The 13,844-nt window shown below is 36.8% G+C and overlaps 2 protein-coding genes across 5 annotated transcripts in view; one reads left to right on the top strand and one right to left on the bottom strand.

Moving 5' to 3' along the window:
- The window catches only part of SLC39A13 (solute carrier family 39 member 13), a 144,236-nt gene that overhangs the window by 35,955 nt on the left and 94,437 nt on the right, over nucleotides 1-13,844 (top strand). The window lies entirely within an intron of this gene.
- Nucleotides 1-13,844, bottom strand: part of MYBPC3 (myosin binding protein C3) — a 58,845-nt gene that overhangs the window by 35,226 nt on the left and 9,775 nt on the right. Inside the window, exons 3-12 of one of the 4 annotated variants that reach the window (NM_001397416.1) lie at nucleotides 11,622-11,717; nucleotides 11,277-11,363; nucleotides 10,977-11,125; nucleotides 9,923-10,040; nucleotides 9,105-9,153; nucleotides 8,254-8,298; nucleotides 6,292-6,348; nucleotides 5,587-5,589; nucleotides 1,333-1,356; nucleotides 553-719 (exon numbers count right to left, since the gene is read on the bottom strand). In NM_001397416.1, the coding sequence (NP_001384345.1) occupies nucleotides 553-719; nucleotides 1,333-1,356; nucleotides 5,587-5,589; nucleotides 6,292-6,348; nucleotides 8,254-8,298; nucleotides 9,105-9,153; nucleotides 9,923-10,040; nucleotides 10,977-11,125; nucleotides 11,277-11,363; nucleotides 11,622-11,717 (795 nt within the window). The remainder of the gene's footprint in view (nucleotides 1-552; nucleotides 720-1,332; nucleotides 1,357-5,586; nucleotides 5,590-6,291; nucleotides 6,349-8,253; nucleotides 8,299-9,104; nucleotides 9,154-9,922; nucleotides 10,041-10,976; nucleotides 11,126-11,276; nucleotides 11,364-11,621; nucleotides 11,718-13,844) is intronic. The other 3 variants (XM_015286987.4, XM_040700709.2, XM_040700710.2) reach the window with 3 other exon arrangements.

The raw sequence follows: 13,844 nt of genomic DNA, 5'->3' as shown, positions 1-13,844 counted from the left end.
CCTAAGGGAAGTTATAGCTAAGTGTGCCTGTAGGAGGAGGATGATAATCTTCTCAGTACTATTGAAAGGCAGTTTAGCTTATCTGCTTCAGACTTTTAAGATGAATGATTTAAAATTAGTTAGTTAATACTTGACAAGACTAGAAAAGTCCTAAGAATCCCAAATGTATCGTGCTTCAAATGTTTTTAAGAAACCTTCCCGAGAAAAATTAAGTTGTTTAAATGCATCATTGATGTCTGACATGCTGACCAGTTTTTGGGTTGTTTTTGGTTTATATTCAAGATAAAGGTCAGAGCAGAAGAAACGTGTAGAATGAGAAGGTTCAAAATATCCAAAGTTTCAGAGCAGAGTAGACCAGAGCCTTGGGCACAGCTCTGATCTTTGGTTATCAGTATTTTACATACAAAGACCATGAAATAATTGGAAAAGGAAACTGTATCGCGCTCATATTTCTCATGCTCTTCTATCTGGCTGCTGTCCAGTTGATACATGAAGAACTCCCAAACAAGAATATACTGACACGTGTATTTGGAAGAAATACAATTTGCCAACCTGTACTTTTTTTCTCTTCCTTCTTAATGCGTTTGAGGCGTTTCAGCATCCCACGCAAATCTGTGATACCATACTGAAAAGCAATTTTCTCATATTCAGAAGGAGGAGCTTTCCTCAGGATTTCCCAGACATCGACATCAGGTTGTGAATCACTTTTTCCGTCACCTCTACAAAAAAGGATGAAGCCATTTCTTAAAATAAATAGTCCATATTTACTATGTTATCATCAAAAATAAATAAATTGAATAGCAGGTTAGTTTTACTTAAATATATTTATTTGTGGTGATTAAAATTTAAATGCTGTCCTGAAGGACTTACTGTCTAATAGCCAAGGCAGGTAAATTTTAATTTCCCTTAACAATAGGTAATTGAAACACAAGGAGACTTACTGCTCTGTGATGACTGTATGCAAAACATATGGCAACACAAACCAATGTCCTGAGAATGCCTTAGAAAGAAGGTAGTTGGTTTGTTTTCACACAAAACAATTCATTTTCTCAGGACGTTTTTCCTGTTTGCAAATGCAGTCAGATTATTAAAATACCTATTATTTATTGCAAAGGCAATGTTGAGTACTGGCAAATGAGACAGTATTTACAGTGGTATACTTATTTTGTGATTTAACCAAAGAACTGGTGATTACAGAAGAATTAGTGTTTGATTTATCAAAACCAAGTACAAGATAGGTTCTCTGGCATTGGGAATTTTTTTTTTCTATCATTTTTTAATTTAAAAATTCACAAATAGAAAAAGAAATTGGTGCAACCCATGTCATCTTACCGATTTGCAGTGCGCAGGAAACTGCTGAGCTCGGGAATGATGAAGAGAAGTGTTCGGAAAAGCATGCAGCATCCCGATAGGCAAGAAAGAGAGCATAATGCGTTAATACAAGAGAGCCATGAATGCCATCTTCACCTTTAGCCGAACACGCCTGTACTTCAGTAGCAGGGAGATGAAAGTGCTTGTGCAAAAGCTCTGAAATAGCCTTAAGAAAAATCCTGTTCCCTAGTGATGTGTAATTCTCTCACTCAGTTTGTACAGTTCCACTCTGCATGTTAAGTTACAAGAGTAAGCCCTTCTGCTTGTTCCCGATGGTGGCAAATGACCTTACAGGGAATTAAGTAGCTCTAATTTGCTCTGTCTTCTTAGATCTGTTGCCTGCCACTGCTTGATAAACAGAGAATGGATTGAAGTAGTAATGTTTTCTTTACTTGTCCTAAACTTCCTGTGGTGGTTTGGTTGTTTCTGGTGTTACCAGGGCCAAGCAGATTCTACTGCAGCAGAGCACGCTCATTTAGTGAAGTCACATACAGTGGTAAACGCCAGCATGCAGACCACTTATGCAGCAGGTAGCACTGAGAAAAGTGGAGGATTATGGAAGTATTATCTTTCTGTTATCCAATGGAGGATTGTTTCTTTCAGGAAAAGAACAGTCCCTTTAGTCTATGAGAAATGTTACTACTTAAAAAAGCATGACTGTAGTCAGTCTAGGCCATAGGTGTAACCAAATGTTTCTAACAGTGCTGTGACTGACTAAAATGGTCTTGTTTGTAACAAGAATGTTATGTTTATTAGAGAACTGCAATCAGTGCTTAGCATTTCCAGCATCACTGTAGTTCTTGAACAGGAGAAGGGAGACAACAGAAGAGGATTTCAGCTCAGTGAATGCAAGTTGAAGTACGGCATGCAACGTCTTTTATCTGTGAAGTGGTTTAGCACTCACTGAGCGCTAAGTCCTCGCTAGCACTCACTGGACTGATAGTGTATCTGAAGCTCGGACTCTTGAGAATTTTAATTTTTGATTTTTTTTTTTTTTTGGTAAAATATTAAGGGGAAAAAAAGGAGAGGAACAAAACTGTAAAGCTAATGGGATATTTGACCTTGCTTTTGTGACACTAATGCGTCAGTCTCGTTCAGTGGCAGTGGTTGCAATTATTAGTGAGTTCTCAAGGTGTTCATGAGAGATTTTTTTAAAATGAAATTTTACTCTTCCTGTACTTCACGCTTGGCAGTCATTCATGCTGTCTTGACAAATGTGTGTACTGTCAAAAAGCAATCACATGAGTAAGGTGTGTTTGTGAAGCAAAGGATATTTTTCTCTGTTAAGAGAGTGCTTATGAAGGTTTGGTAAAGAAGCATGATCACATTTTTGAATTGAAATCTCACTGCAACTCTGTACATTCCATTTGAAAATTTTCTAGTCGTGTATTGATGTCAACTGAAAATGGTGTTTTCTTTTTTTAACAATCTTGAGACATCTTCCCAAACTCCTTTATCAAACCTGAAAGCACAGCTGAATATTTATTGCTGTTCAGAGCACTTTTTTAAGCCAATATATCAAAATGCATACATTTGTTTGCCATCACTTGAGTCAGCGCTGCACAGCAATCCCCTCCCTGTGCCCTGGTTTCAGTCAACACAGCGTTAATAGTGCACTGAGGATTTGGTTGTTGCTGAGCAATGGGTGTGTGCCCTGGGGCCATGCTGTGGGGAAGAGCTGCTGATGGCAGTGGGCAGGAACTAACTGCAGGTTGGATGTGGCTGGCCTAATATATCTCACTATTGAAAAGACCACCTTAATTTTTACTTTAACTTTGCCATTACTCAGTGTCATCCCATTTTTAGATCTGGTAATGCTGCTTAGTTGCATGCAAGTGGGAATAAAAGAAATAGAAGTACTTCTAAATACTAGTATTTACAGTAATTACAGGAGAAAGCTCATAACTTGCACATACGTAACAAAATGGTACTAAAAGTTAAATGTTATCATTTGTGTAGTGTTGAACTGGGTTCTCAAAAATAATAAAAAATAAAATCCATTCTCTGCCTATAGCCAAGGGCTTCACCATCCCACTATGCCTTCTCACCATTTTGTTAAAACATTCTTTTTGATTCCAGAAAGACATAGGCTGCACTTTTGCACTATCAGTAAGAACTAAATGATGGATGAAAAGTAACTGAGAACTTTGACTCTTAGAGTTTCTCCCACCCTTAAGTTACTCTCCCTGATTTTGGGGATCTTTATCAAGGGTGATCACCTCATAGGTTAGCTATGCTCTTGGGAGTGTTAAGATGGAGCTTAGTGGATCTGCTGTAAATGGAATATGCAGCTGATATGTTTTAAACATATGTGGAAGGGTTAAAAATAGTTTTGTACATCCCAGAGATGGTTCTTTCCTATCCCATTACTGTCAACTGAATGGACCCTGTCAGCTGTCACCTCCTTCAAGGTCTCTGCTCACTTTCCCATTTAATAGTTCTGTGACAGCTGTTCCCTTCCTCTTCCCAGTGACCTCTCCTTGGCCCATGACATCTGTATGTCAACACCAGTTAATTAAATTACAGTGATAGGAGATATAATATTAAAAGAAGCTCTTCCTATTATAGAGGGAATGTTCATTACCTCTGGATTGAGGGCACTCGTAAAAAGGGAGGAACAAAGCGGAAGTGGTAGAAGAACAGTCTTCAATGCTTTTTGAATCTGCATAGCTCTTGAAAGTTCCTCAGCATGAGGTCCTTTTTGTCTGTCCTATTCTAATGAAAACACTTTCATTCCATGGTAAATTTGTATGCCTTTCAGTTCTCATTTAACATAGGAGCAGTCTTCAGCCTGTGGTGTGCAAAGTCTGAAGGACTCACAATTTACTTCTAAAGCAACTGTGAAGAACAGCTAGCAACAGTGAATTTACCAGTGTGCTTAAATTACCAAAACAGTGAATTTTGACCTTTCCTGTAACTCACAAAGAGTCAAAAACACTGATAGAATGCAGTGAAATTATTTTAGTCTAACAAATATTGAATAGTTAAATAATGAAATTGAACATTGCTGAAAATACTGGTGATATTTGCTACTTTTTAGAGTTCTGTGTTTGCTCAAAAGAAATTAGGAACACATAATTTTTTTCATGTTGGCCTCCATTTATTCCAAACTTTAAAAAAGAGGTCACTGATTCTCTCCTTTTTTTTTTTTTTTTTTTAATTGTAATTCACTTTTTGTCTCATACTGGGGTTCATGATGAAACAAGAATCTTTGATATCAATATCAGCGATAGGAAGTTTGATTGTTGTACTTTCTTCTTCTTCCAGCTGACCACTGTGAGGGTTCTAGTCATAGTGTTACTGCAAAACCAGAATGCCCTTCTAGTTGGATATGTTACAGAGGTCATACATAATGTGGGGCTTGCTTTAGACAAGCTAGCTACAATGCTATTGAGGCTTTATTGCTTTCCAAAGTCATTTTACTTCGGATGTCTGCATGGCTTGATTTTGTACTCTTTGTGAAGATAGAATTCTTTTCATAAATAGTGATACAAACACCTGAACAGAAACTGACCACAGGTTCAGAAGTTCACTAAGTCATGGACTGTGAAAAGTTATACTGACTGTGTATATTTGCAAAACACGAGTCTTGTGACAAATACTTATTGTAACTTCAGGAGATAGAACGGGAAAGTGACCGTGGACAATAATCAGAAGCATGCCCATAGTAATGGATGATAATGAGCATTGGAAACTTTACCTGAAATAAAAAGAATTATTTTGTAGTGGAGAAGTCTGTACATTCATGGAATAAGTGACTTTAGTAGTATGTTCACTGTACATGTTTAATGATGAATGTAATAAAACTTGAGAGCATATCTGATTGGCACTAGCATGTAGATCAGGCAGATGATGTGGGATCAACAAGGAGCTTCCAATTTTTAATTGCTATAATAATAGGAACTTAAAGTGACAGCTTATTGAGAAAATTTGTACGTTGAAGCACTATTTACATATACTTATAAAAGAAAGTGATGGTGAAGAACAAAGGACAGGAAAATACATTGATTTGAATTGAGTGGCCTACCCTTAATTTCTATGACTGTTTAAAAGCATTTCTATCTCAAAAATTGGCAGCTGATACTTTTCTGTCATACTACCCAATTTTTGTCACGTTCTACATGTATGATAAAATGCATGCATTGTTTCAAACCAAATGTTTCTTATACTCAGTGTGAGCCATGCATTTATAATCAAAAGAAGTAGAAATCTTACTCTCTGTTGCCAACAGTGGAATCCAAAACATCCAGATTACAATGGTGGTAAAAAGAAAAGCGCAAGTAGAGAGGTTGTGAAGACAGTTGTGCCAAAGAAGGATGACAATGGGAAGAAAAAAGTTCACAAAAGAAAGTGAAAGTAAAAACAAGAAATTAGACTTAAAATCAAAATAGTAAAATATGTTGTATAATACGTATACAACATGGGATTTCTCTATATAGTGAATAGGTATAATGTACCTAATATATAGCTGTACAGTGTAATAATAATAGTAACATTAAATATCTAATTGAAATGCTTCTCTTTCCAGCTCTTTCCTGCCGTGTATTGTAAAAACTTAGGACAGGAAGTTCTTAGTGAGGCAGCTTTATAGATATGTATTGTAATTTTAATTTTTGAAATGAAAAATGTTGGTGGAAACAAATAATTGCCCTAATACTAGGCTATTCTTGGGAGTGGGTGGGAAATCCTTTCCTTTTTTTTTTCCTCTATTGTAAACCCAGCAAGAATGCAGCAAATCCTCAGTATTTGAGGAAGCTGCCAGAATTACTTGTCATCTTTTTTCTAGCCAGAGCTGCTTTAGAAAATCTACAAGAATTATAAACTTAGGAAACTTCTGCTTATTCTACTTCTGGTGTTCTCAAAGATATTCCATGGAAGCTGATAATTTTATATCTCTAAAGTTAATGAATTTTTACTCACCTCTTTTTGAGTAGGGCACTAAAATTCAACTCTCCGGATTCTTCAAGTCCCTCAGTACTGTGTAGTAACAGAAAAACTTAATTAGTTTCAGAAGGAAATGGAAACAGTTTGTAAAACTATCGTGATGTAGAAGATAAGTTTTTGTAGGAGAGTAGTAGAAGGGTTTAGAAAGAGTTTTGAATTTGCTCTGACATGGCAGATGACTTAATTAGGTGCTTTGCCTGTACTGACCTTCATGCAGGTCTAAGAAATTTCCTGATTATAAGGAGAATTGTACATGGTATTATTTGGGTGGTCCTATTGGTCTGGAATTTGTTTGCTCTCCTACAGATGTTACAGAAGCTTTCCTTTAGGCTCATTAGTGTTTTTAGAAAGCTGTAGTGTCAAGAATATGGGTATAGTTTATAGTATGGGCCTGTACAAAACCAGCCTTTCTAAAGCTGAAAATGACAATTATTTTTGCTGTTATACCAACTTTTTTTTTAATATTAAGTCTCGTTGTGATTCCAGAGTTCATTATGAAGAAAAAAGTATCACATCATTTGTGCTTGGGAGAGCAAAAGGAAGAATTCTGTCACCTGACTTGAACCTCATCTCAGGTTTTAAATTGTTTAAGAAGTATCATGACATCATGTTGTGATGAATTGATTTATGAGAATAAGAATTTGGCAATGCCATCTCACAGCATTCTGATTCCTCCCGTAGCAACACCTGATCTTTAATTAACGCATATACAGAAATTACTCTCTCAGCTGAACTAGTGGTAGTAGAAATAACGGTGTCTCTGATAACACATAGTGCTGGTTACATCAGAAAAAATCAGCCTGTAGATGTGTAAACAGAATGTAAGGGGAACTTGATATGGCATGAACAAATATAAAAATATGTAAGAAAATGGCCTCAGCAGATAAAGCATGGACATTTTACTGGTGATAAAGATAGAAGGGAAGGGAGTGCCAGGTTTTTTTGTGCTGCTCAACAGTGCAAGGTTGGTGAGAAAAAATAACAATTCAAAAACATGTTTATTTTGAATCACTGCTGTTTTAAATAAGCTGTGAAAAGAGAACTTTCTATTAAGAAAGTACTATTTTTACTTCTATGATTACTTTCAAGATAGTACAGTAGTAGAAAGTTAATTTTCTTGTCGTAACATTCAAGCAAGAAAGTATATTTCTGGCCACTTTGTTCCCTGCTTTAAGCAGATTTTCAATGGATGCAGACATAAAATGTATACAGAAATTGCTGTTATAACATCAGATCTGAAAGGGCTTACTGTGATCAAATATTCAGGAAATCAGAATCTAGAGGTGGGAGGAGAATTAGACATATTATTTCTTCCAAGATGGTAATTACAATCAAATTTTCAGGAAAGTCCAGCAATCAATGTTTAGCTTTTCTCAAAGGTACAGCCTTAATAATTTCTTTAGCATGCATAGAGTTAAATCTCATCTCAAACTTTTGTAATTACTGTAGAAGACATCAAGACCAAAAGAGTTAGGATGGGAAATTTAATGATAATTAGGGTGGAAAGTGTGGCAGGAAACAGTAGATTTTTATACAGATACGAGTTGATAAATTTAGTTAAGAAAATTTGGTTAGGATCTGATCAGTCTAGAGGAAAAGATGTAGAACAGAAGGGCAGGCGTGCACATCATTTGGTGTTTGTGTGAAGGTACCACTTGCCAAACACATGCTGTTTTTTGTGATGAATCTGCCTCTCACTGAACTACCAAACTACAGTTTTCAATATCTTATGCTTATACTACTACTTACTGTTACGCATTCTAGTGTCCTGTAGCGCTAAATACTATAAACCATTATTTATTGGGAAATTAAGTGTTTATAATTGAAAGTGAATCCAGTTCTGTGTTGTTGGGTTTTTTAATCCTTTTATTTTCCTAATCAGAGAGAGACAGTTCATTGTTAGGCTTTAGTTTGTCTGCTGACACAGTCAGAGACTACCTGAGAAAGGCTGAAGTCATCCGTCTGCCCCCTCCTGCCAGGCTCCTGAGTGAGGGTATCAAACACAGAGCTTCAGATTTAAATAGTTCTGTTTTATATTTGGCTTCCTTCTTTAAAGAGGGAGCTAAAAATCTGAGCAGCCTGAAGCTGCTCACGTACTCACTCTCAAATGATTCTGAAATAATTCTTTTAATCCTGCTAGCAAGAAGAGAAACTCTTGAAAGCCTAATTCCCCTGCAGTGAAATTAACACAATGCAGCTGTGCACTGAATGTTCTGTGAGGCATCACTGCAAGGCTGGTCAGCTACTTATAGCTGCATTTGACTGTTTATAAGTTCTGCAAGCCTTTTTTAGTTCTTTGTGATAGAATGTAAAATCCTATGTAACATCTCATACAAAAATAGCACTTGTATGGAAAGCTTCAAACAGTTGCCACAGTTAAATTTTCCCCTGTTTTAGAGAACTTGATGTCTCTTGGAATGTTCTTGGTCTAATAACTTAGCAAAAATACATTAAAAAAAACTAAAATGGAAACCAAATCGCACAGAGAGAGAAGTACTCAACAATGAAAAAACAGATGTTGTTACTGCTAAAATTCATAAAATGTTAGACGTTATCAATTGCATAATTAAGAAAAGCATGATGGTTATGCTAGTACAAAGTCTAAATTATTTAGATGATTCCTAGATGTTATTTAGTATTTTAATAGTAGAAATATTTTAATAGACATCCCCATATTTGCGCTTGTTGGTACAACAGCTTTGCTTTGAATTAATCTTTGCCTAGAAAAGTAATGAATTCTGCACGGAAATATAATCCAGTCTATGCAAGTTTCTACTATACATACTCACGTGCGTCGGAAGGCAGCACGAATATCCATTTCTCCACTTACTGGTGCCTCTGATATGACAAAAAGTGACAAATGAGAGTAGGATGACAAATCAAAATAATGCAAAAATACAGTGCTATTTGTAAAGCTTTTCAGTTAGTCATTTTATTCAGAAGTTCTTACGTTGTAAATTGTGATCTGTCTTAAACTGGAGGATTGAAGCAGGAGCTTTAAGCACATAATTGTCACTGATTTGCTTTCACCATGCAGTGTTTAATGTGTGGCTTAATTCTGTCTCATGCTCCATAACTGTCTGCAACATGACAAATTCTCTTCCCTCTTGTTTGTTAATTCCTCTGCTGGTAAATTTTAGTTTCAGTGCTAGCTTCACAGAATATTTTGAAACACCAGTGAGAAAACTATTGGAAAACAATTGTCTATTATTATTCACTCTCTGAAAGCAAAGGTAAATTCCAGGCAATAGGTACCGTACAGAAACTCCACGTAGGATATTGCATAGAATTAACCTGTTTACTGTTCTAATCTCCTGAAATTGGCAAAAAGCTATAGAGCAGTTGGGCTGCTTTGTACCTTGCTGCGTACTGTCTCTAAGAGCATTCTGGTTTTGACTTGAGTGACATCCAAGTGTTCCTTCTAATGCTCTATAACTCTGCCAACCCATCCTAATCCTCATCTACAGGCCTTTGTAAGTGTAAGCTCTTCAGATCTATTCTTCAAATGCTTGTCTAGTAACTGCTGTGTGCCAGGAGGAATTGTTGGTGAACAAACAGGAAGAAAAAAAGTAGAAGTAAGAAAGAAAGTGGCAGGAATTCATCTTACCATTGACTATCAGGTTGAAATTAGAACTATCAAACTTGTCCTTGGTAGACACCTCACATCTGTACCCTCCTGCAAAAGTCATATTTGCTTCTATGATTTCCATTTCAAATGTGTACACCTAGAACAGAAACCAGTGGTACATTTTGCAAGTTAGAAAATGAAATGCTGAAGGAGAGAGAGAGAATACAGCATTTTAAGGCATAAAAGCAAATAGACAAGCGATAAAATATTTTCATTTCCTTTTAGAATTAAGGATGTCCTGAATGTGTAACACGGTACTGTCATAAAAATTGCATATTCCCAATTCAGGGAGATCAGCAAAAGAGTATGATTGGTGTGGGACTGTAAGAGAACGTAATGTTATATTAGCAAACTATACTGACATACCGGTGTGCACAGTCATTACATATAGTAACTTCTTGTACGTTAGAAACAGCAGTAGAGCCTTCATTAAACAAATACAGCGTCTATCCAAAATGTATGCAGTACATTTAAAAATTCAGCAAAATTAGTGGCTCTTTTATTTGTGAGCAAGTCTGTTCTGTTCCATCCAGAAGAGGGTGGTAGTGCTTCATATAGCACATGGGATGAGACGCCATGGCTCCGGTCTTCTTATGTTCCTCTTGTGTATCCCTAGACATTTTTGTGGAAGAAATTGCTTAGCTACTTAAATTAGTCTAGAGAAAAGTAAATTCCAACCTAAATAGCTGAATGCTTAATCTGTGTAGAAAAATGACATCATATGTAAATATCTGTCTGATTTATTGTTTTCTCTTAAATATAATCAGAATTTATTACTTGAGAGGAAGGTAGAACATTCTGCATAAGAATACTTCTACAATCCTCTATTTTCTCACTTCATCATAGATAAAGTAAACAAGAGTCTGAATGTAGTGCTTGTCTCTTGTCTGCATGGTCAAAATGCAAGTAAAAATATAACATTGTGTGGAGCTTTGGGTACCTCAATATTAAAACATTTCTAGATAATTTTATATTTTCCCCACATTAAACATTAATATATGGAAGGCTAAGAATCTTATGCTATCAGCTGTACCTTATTGTTTCTGTCATAGTTGTCATGCAGCTGGAGATGTTTCCCCACTTTGCTTGCCAGGTCCATCCACTTTCCTTTGAACCATTTCACTGACGGTTTCTTCAGCAGGCTCTCACCTGCAACTTTGGCAGTGAAAGTGATGTTTCCACCTGGTAAGGCAAGTAGGATAAAATAAGATTATGAGCAATGTTATTTTGCTGAGTATATCTTTTAGGTCACTGCAGTAATCCCTTGGTGGAGTGCTGAACAATCAGGCAGCAGGTGCAGTTTGCAAATACTTGACTTAGATTTTGTACTCACCAACAGTAACTTCTCCATCCTGAGGTCGTGTCACAAAGAGCCCAATAGGGTCAACTGGCTCTTCTGGTTGAGTCTCAGCAGGTGGAACTGCATCAAACACAAGAATTACTAGTTAGGACTTCCTGCATCGACTTCTGTTATGACCTATACAATGAATTTGTTAAGCCATTTCAAAATGTCTCAGTATGTTTCTTCTGTCTCTGAGATTTGTTATTCTTTATTCTCTGTCATCTAATACTAGCACTCTCCTGGTGTCTTCCTCACTTACTGCAAGGATTTCCTGTTCCAGATCTTCCATTCTGTTAATGTACCACACTTGAAATAAGAGCAGCAGTTCTTTATTACCTTCTGGGTTTTGGTTGCTTTCTACTGGTGGAGCAGGCAACTCTGAGGCAGCTGGGGCAGGAGAAGCTTCAGCAGGAGCGACTGGCTCACTCTTTTCTGCAAATGAATGTAAACCTAAATTAGAGAATGCTTTCTTTCTGAGTAAATCTTCTAAATTTTCTAGGACTTAGAAGATTTGCTGTTAGGAGAAGGTGCCTACTGACAGCTGGACGTTAAGGCTCTTTGCTGAGCTGGGAAAGAACTGATATCTGAATTTTTTAATTTTACATTCTTGATGTGCAGAAACTTGTCAGCTGATGATTGGCGTTATTGTTAGCCTCAGCTACAGAAAAAATAGAAAAAGTAGTGAAAAGTGATGCAGCTGCGATTTTTCTGAACCCTTTGTTTTTTCATTAGATTTCATTCTGTGTGTGAATGTAATGCTGTAAACAGAGCAGATCTGGTAGTTTGGGAGAAGATCGAGACACTATTTGCAATCAGTATGGAGAAAGTATTTTAAGATTCCCTCTCTCATTTGCTCCTCTGGAAATTTATGTCTCAGTTAAAAATATGATCTTACAGACAAATTCGGGCAAGTTCATTTGGTGAAGTAGAAATATTTCAAGAATGAGCACCTATGACAGCGGAAGGGAGGAAGAATTTCTCAAACTGATTCAGTTGCTGAAATATTTCGCCCGCCCCAAAGTGGCAAAGAAACTTCCAAAAGGCCTTGCTTACCCCTTACTTAAGTCTCATGTGCAGTTTCCCAGCTATTTGCAGTGCCTTTTCCACCAGCGGTATCTGGCAATGTTGTGCCAGAGAATAATTTGAGTGGCTCCTCTATAACAAAGGGAAGTGGCTGTGTCTGGACAGTTGAGGAGACAGTTTCTACAGTTTTGATAATGAAAAGCTGAAATGATTATTGTTTGTGAAAATAACAATGGCTAATGCAGTTATTCTTTGCAATCCAATCTTACTAAGGTGTGAAAAACAAGACAGTACCTGAGAACATACCATGATATGTCAACCCCACTCTCAGAAAATTTATGCCTTTTATACTGTAATGTATCTGTGCCTTAAGGGAGAAGTGTGATTTTTAACTTTTGTTAGAAAGTTTCCCCTTGCATCTAGTCCAAATTAATTTTAACTCTATTTTTACTGGAATGAACTGAGTTATCCTTACTGTAGAGATGCTCTTATAACTTAGATGTGTAACTATTTCGAGAAGACTTATTTTGAGGCATCAGTATATAACAAATACAGGAAAGTTGTCTCATTTTGGCATCCTGATATCTCTATTGCCAATTTACGTTTGTAAGAGGCATAGATCTTTTAGAGCACAATTCCAGCTACAAATTCAGTGACACGGCTATTTGAGGCTGTCTACATGTAGCAGGTTCTATGTGGAACTAACCTAAAAGACAGTGAGAACAGCACAACTGGTGTAATATGTACCTTTTTGTTTTGTCAGTGAGAAAGCCAGCAAGAACATGCTGTTATATGCGCTGACAACTGTTAAATTATCCTAATCCATATGAGGATTAGCCCTTTCTCATAATCTGTCACGCGCTGTTGTTGGAAGCGAATATCTTGTCTTCTGTTAAATATTTGTGGATATCTTATCAGCTGACCAGAAGAACTCACATCATGATACAGTTGCCCTTTTTTTTTTTTTAAATACAAAAGTAAAAGGGAAAGCATGAAAAGGCAAAATACCAGAAGTACTGAATGGAGACTAAAAGTTTTGGAGGAAAAGAAAGGGATTAGAAATATCTAAAAGTTTAGTGGCTTTATCTACCCAGGAAAGCCTGGGGAAGTTTTTCCATTTCTCATCTAGCTGTTGCTTTAATGCGCACACAAAAAGTAATGATAGGTGGTAAATAATATGTATGTTGCTCCAAAAGTAATGCCTCCTGTTTATTTCAATGAACGCTACAACAGACACAAAGCACGCAATAACATTGTTTCATAGTGCAAACTCTCAGTTATAAAACACTATTTTTCAACATACCAGCATTAGTTGTGCATTTTTGCCAGCAATGAACAGGAGCCTTCGTGCCACCTTCATGAAAATCTGTACCAGCAGAGGTGACCCACTGTTGCCACTGCTGGAATGCGTCACCCACTGCCTCACTGTGCTCACATCCACTGTTTGGTCTGCATAAGTGTTCTGCAAGTGTTGATGAATGTCAGTGGGTGCCGTTTTTTCTGTATGGAGGAATTCAATTCCACACCTTTGCTTCA

Source organism: Gallus gallus, chromosome 5, assembly GCF_016699485.2.
Source record: "Gallus gallus isolate bGalGal1 chromosome 5, bGalGal1.mat.broiler.GRCg7b, whole genome shotgun sequence".
Lineage (NCBI taxonomy): Eukaryota > Metazoa > Chordata > Aves > Galliformes > Phasianidae > Gallus > Gallus gallus.
The sequence above is the reverse complement of the archived record's forward strand: the minus strand, read 5'-3'. Positions and strand labels throughout refer to the sequence as shown.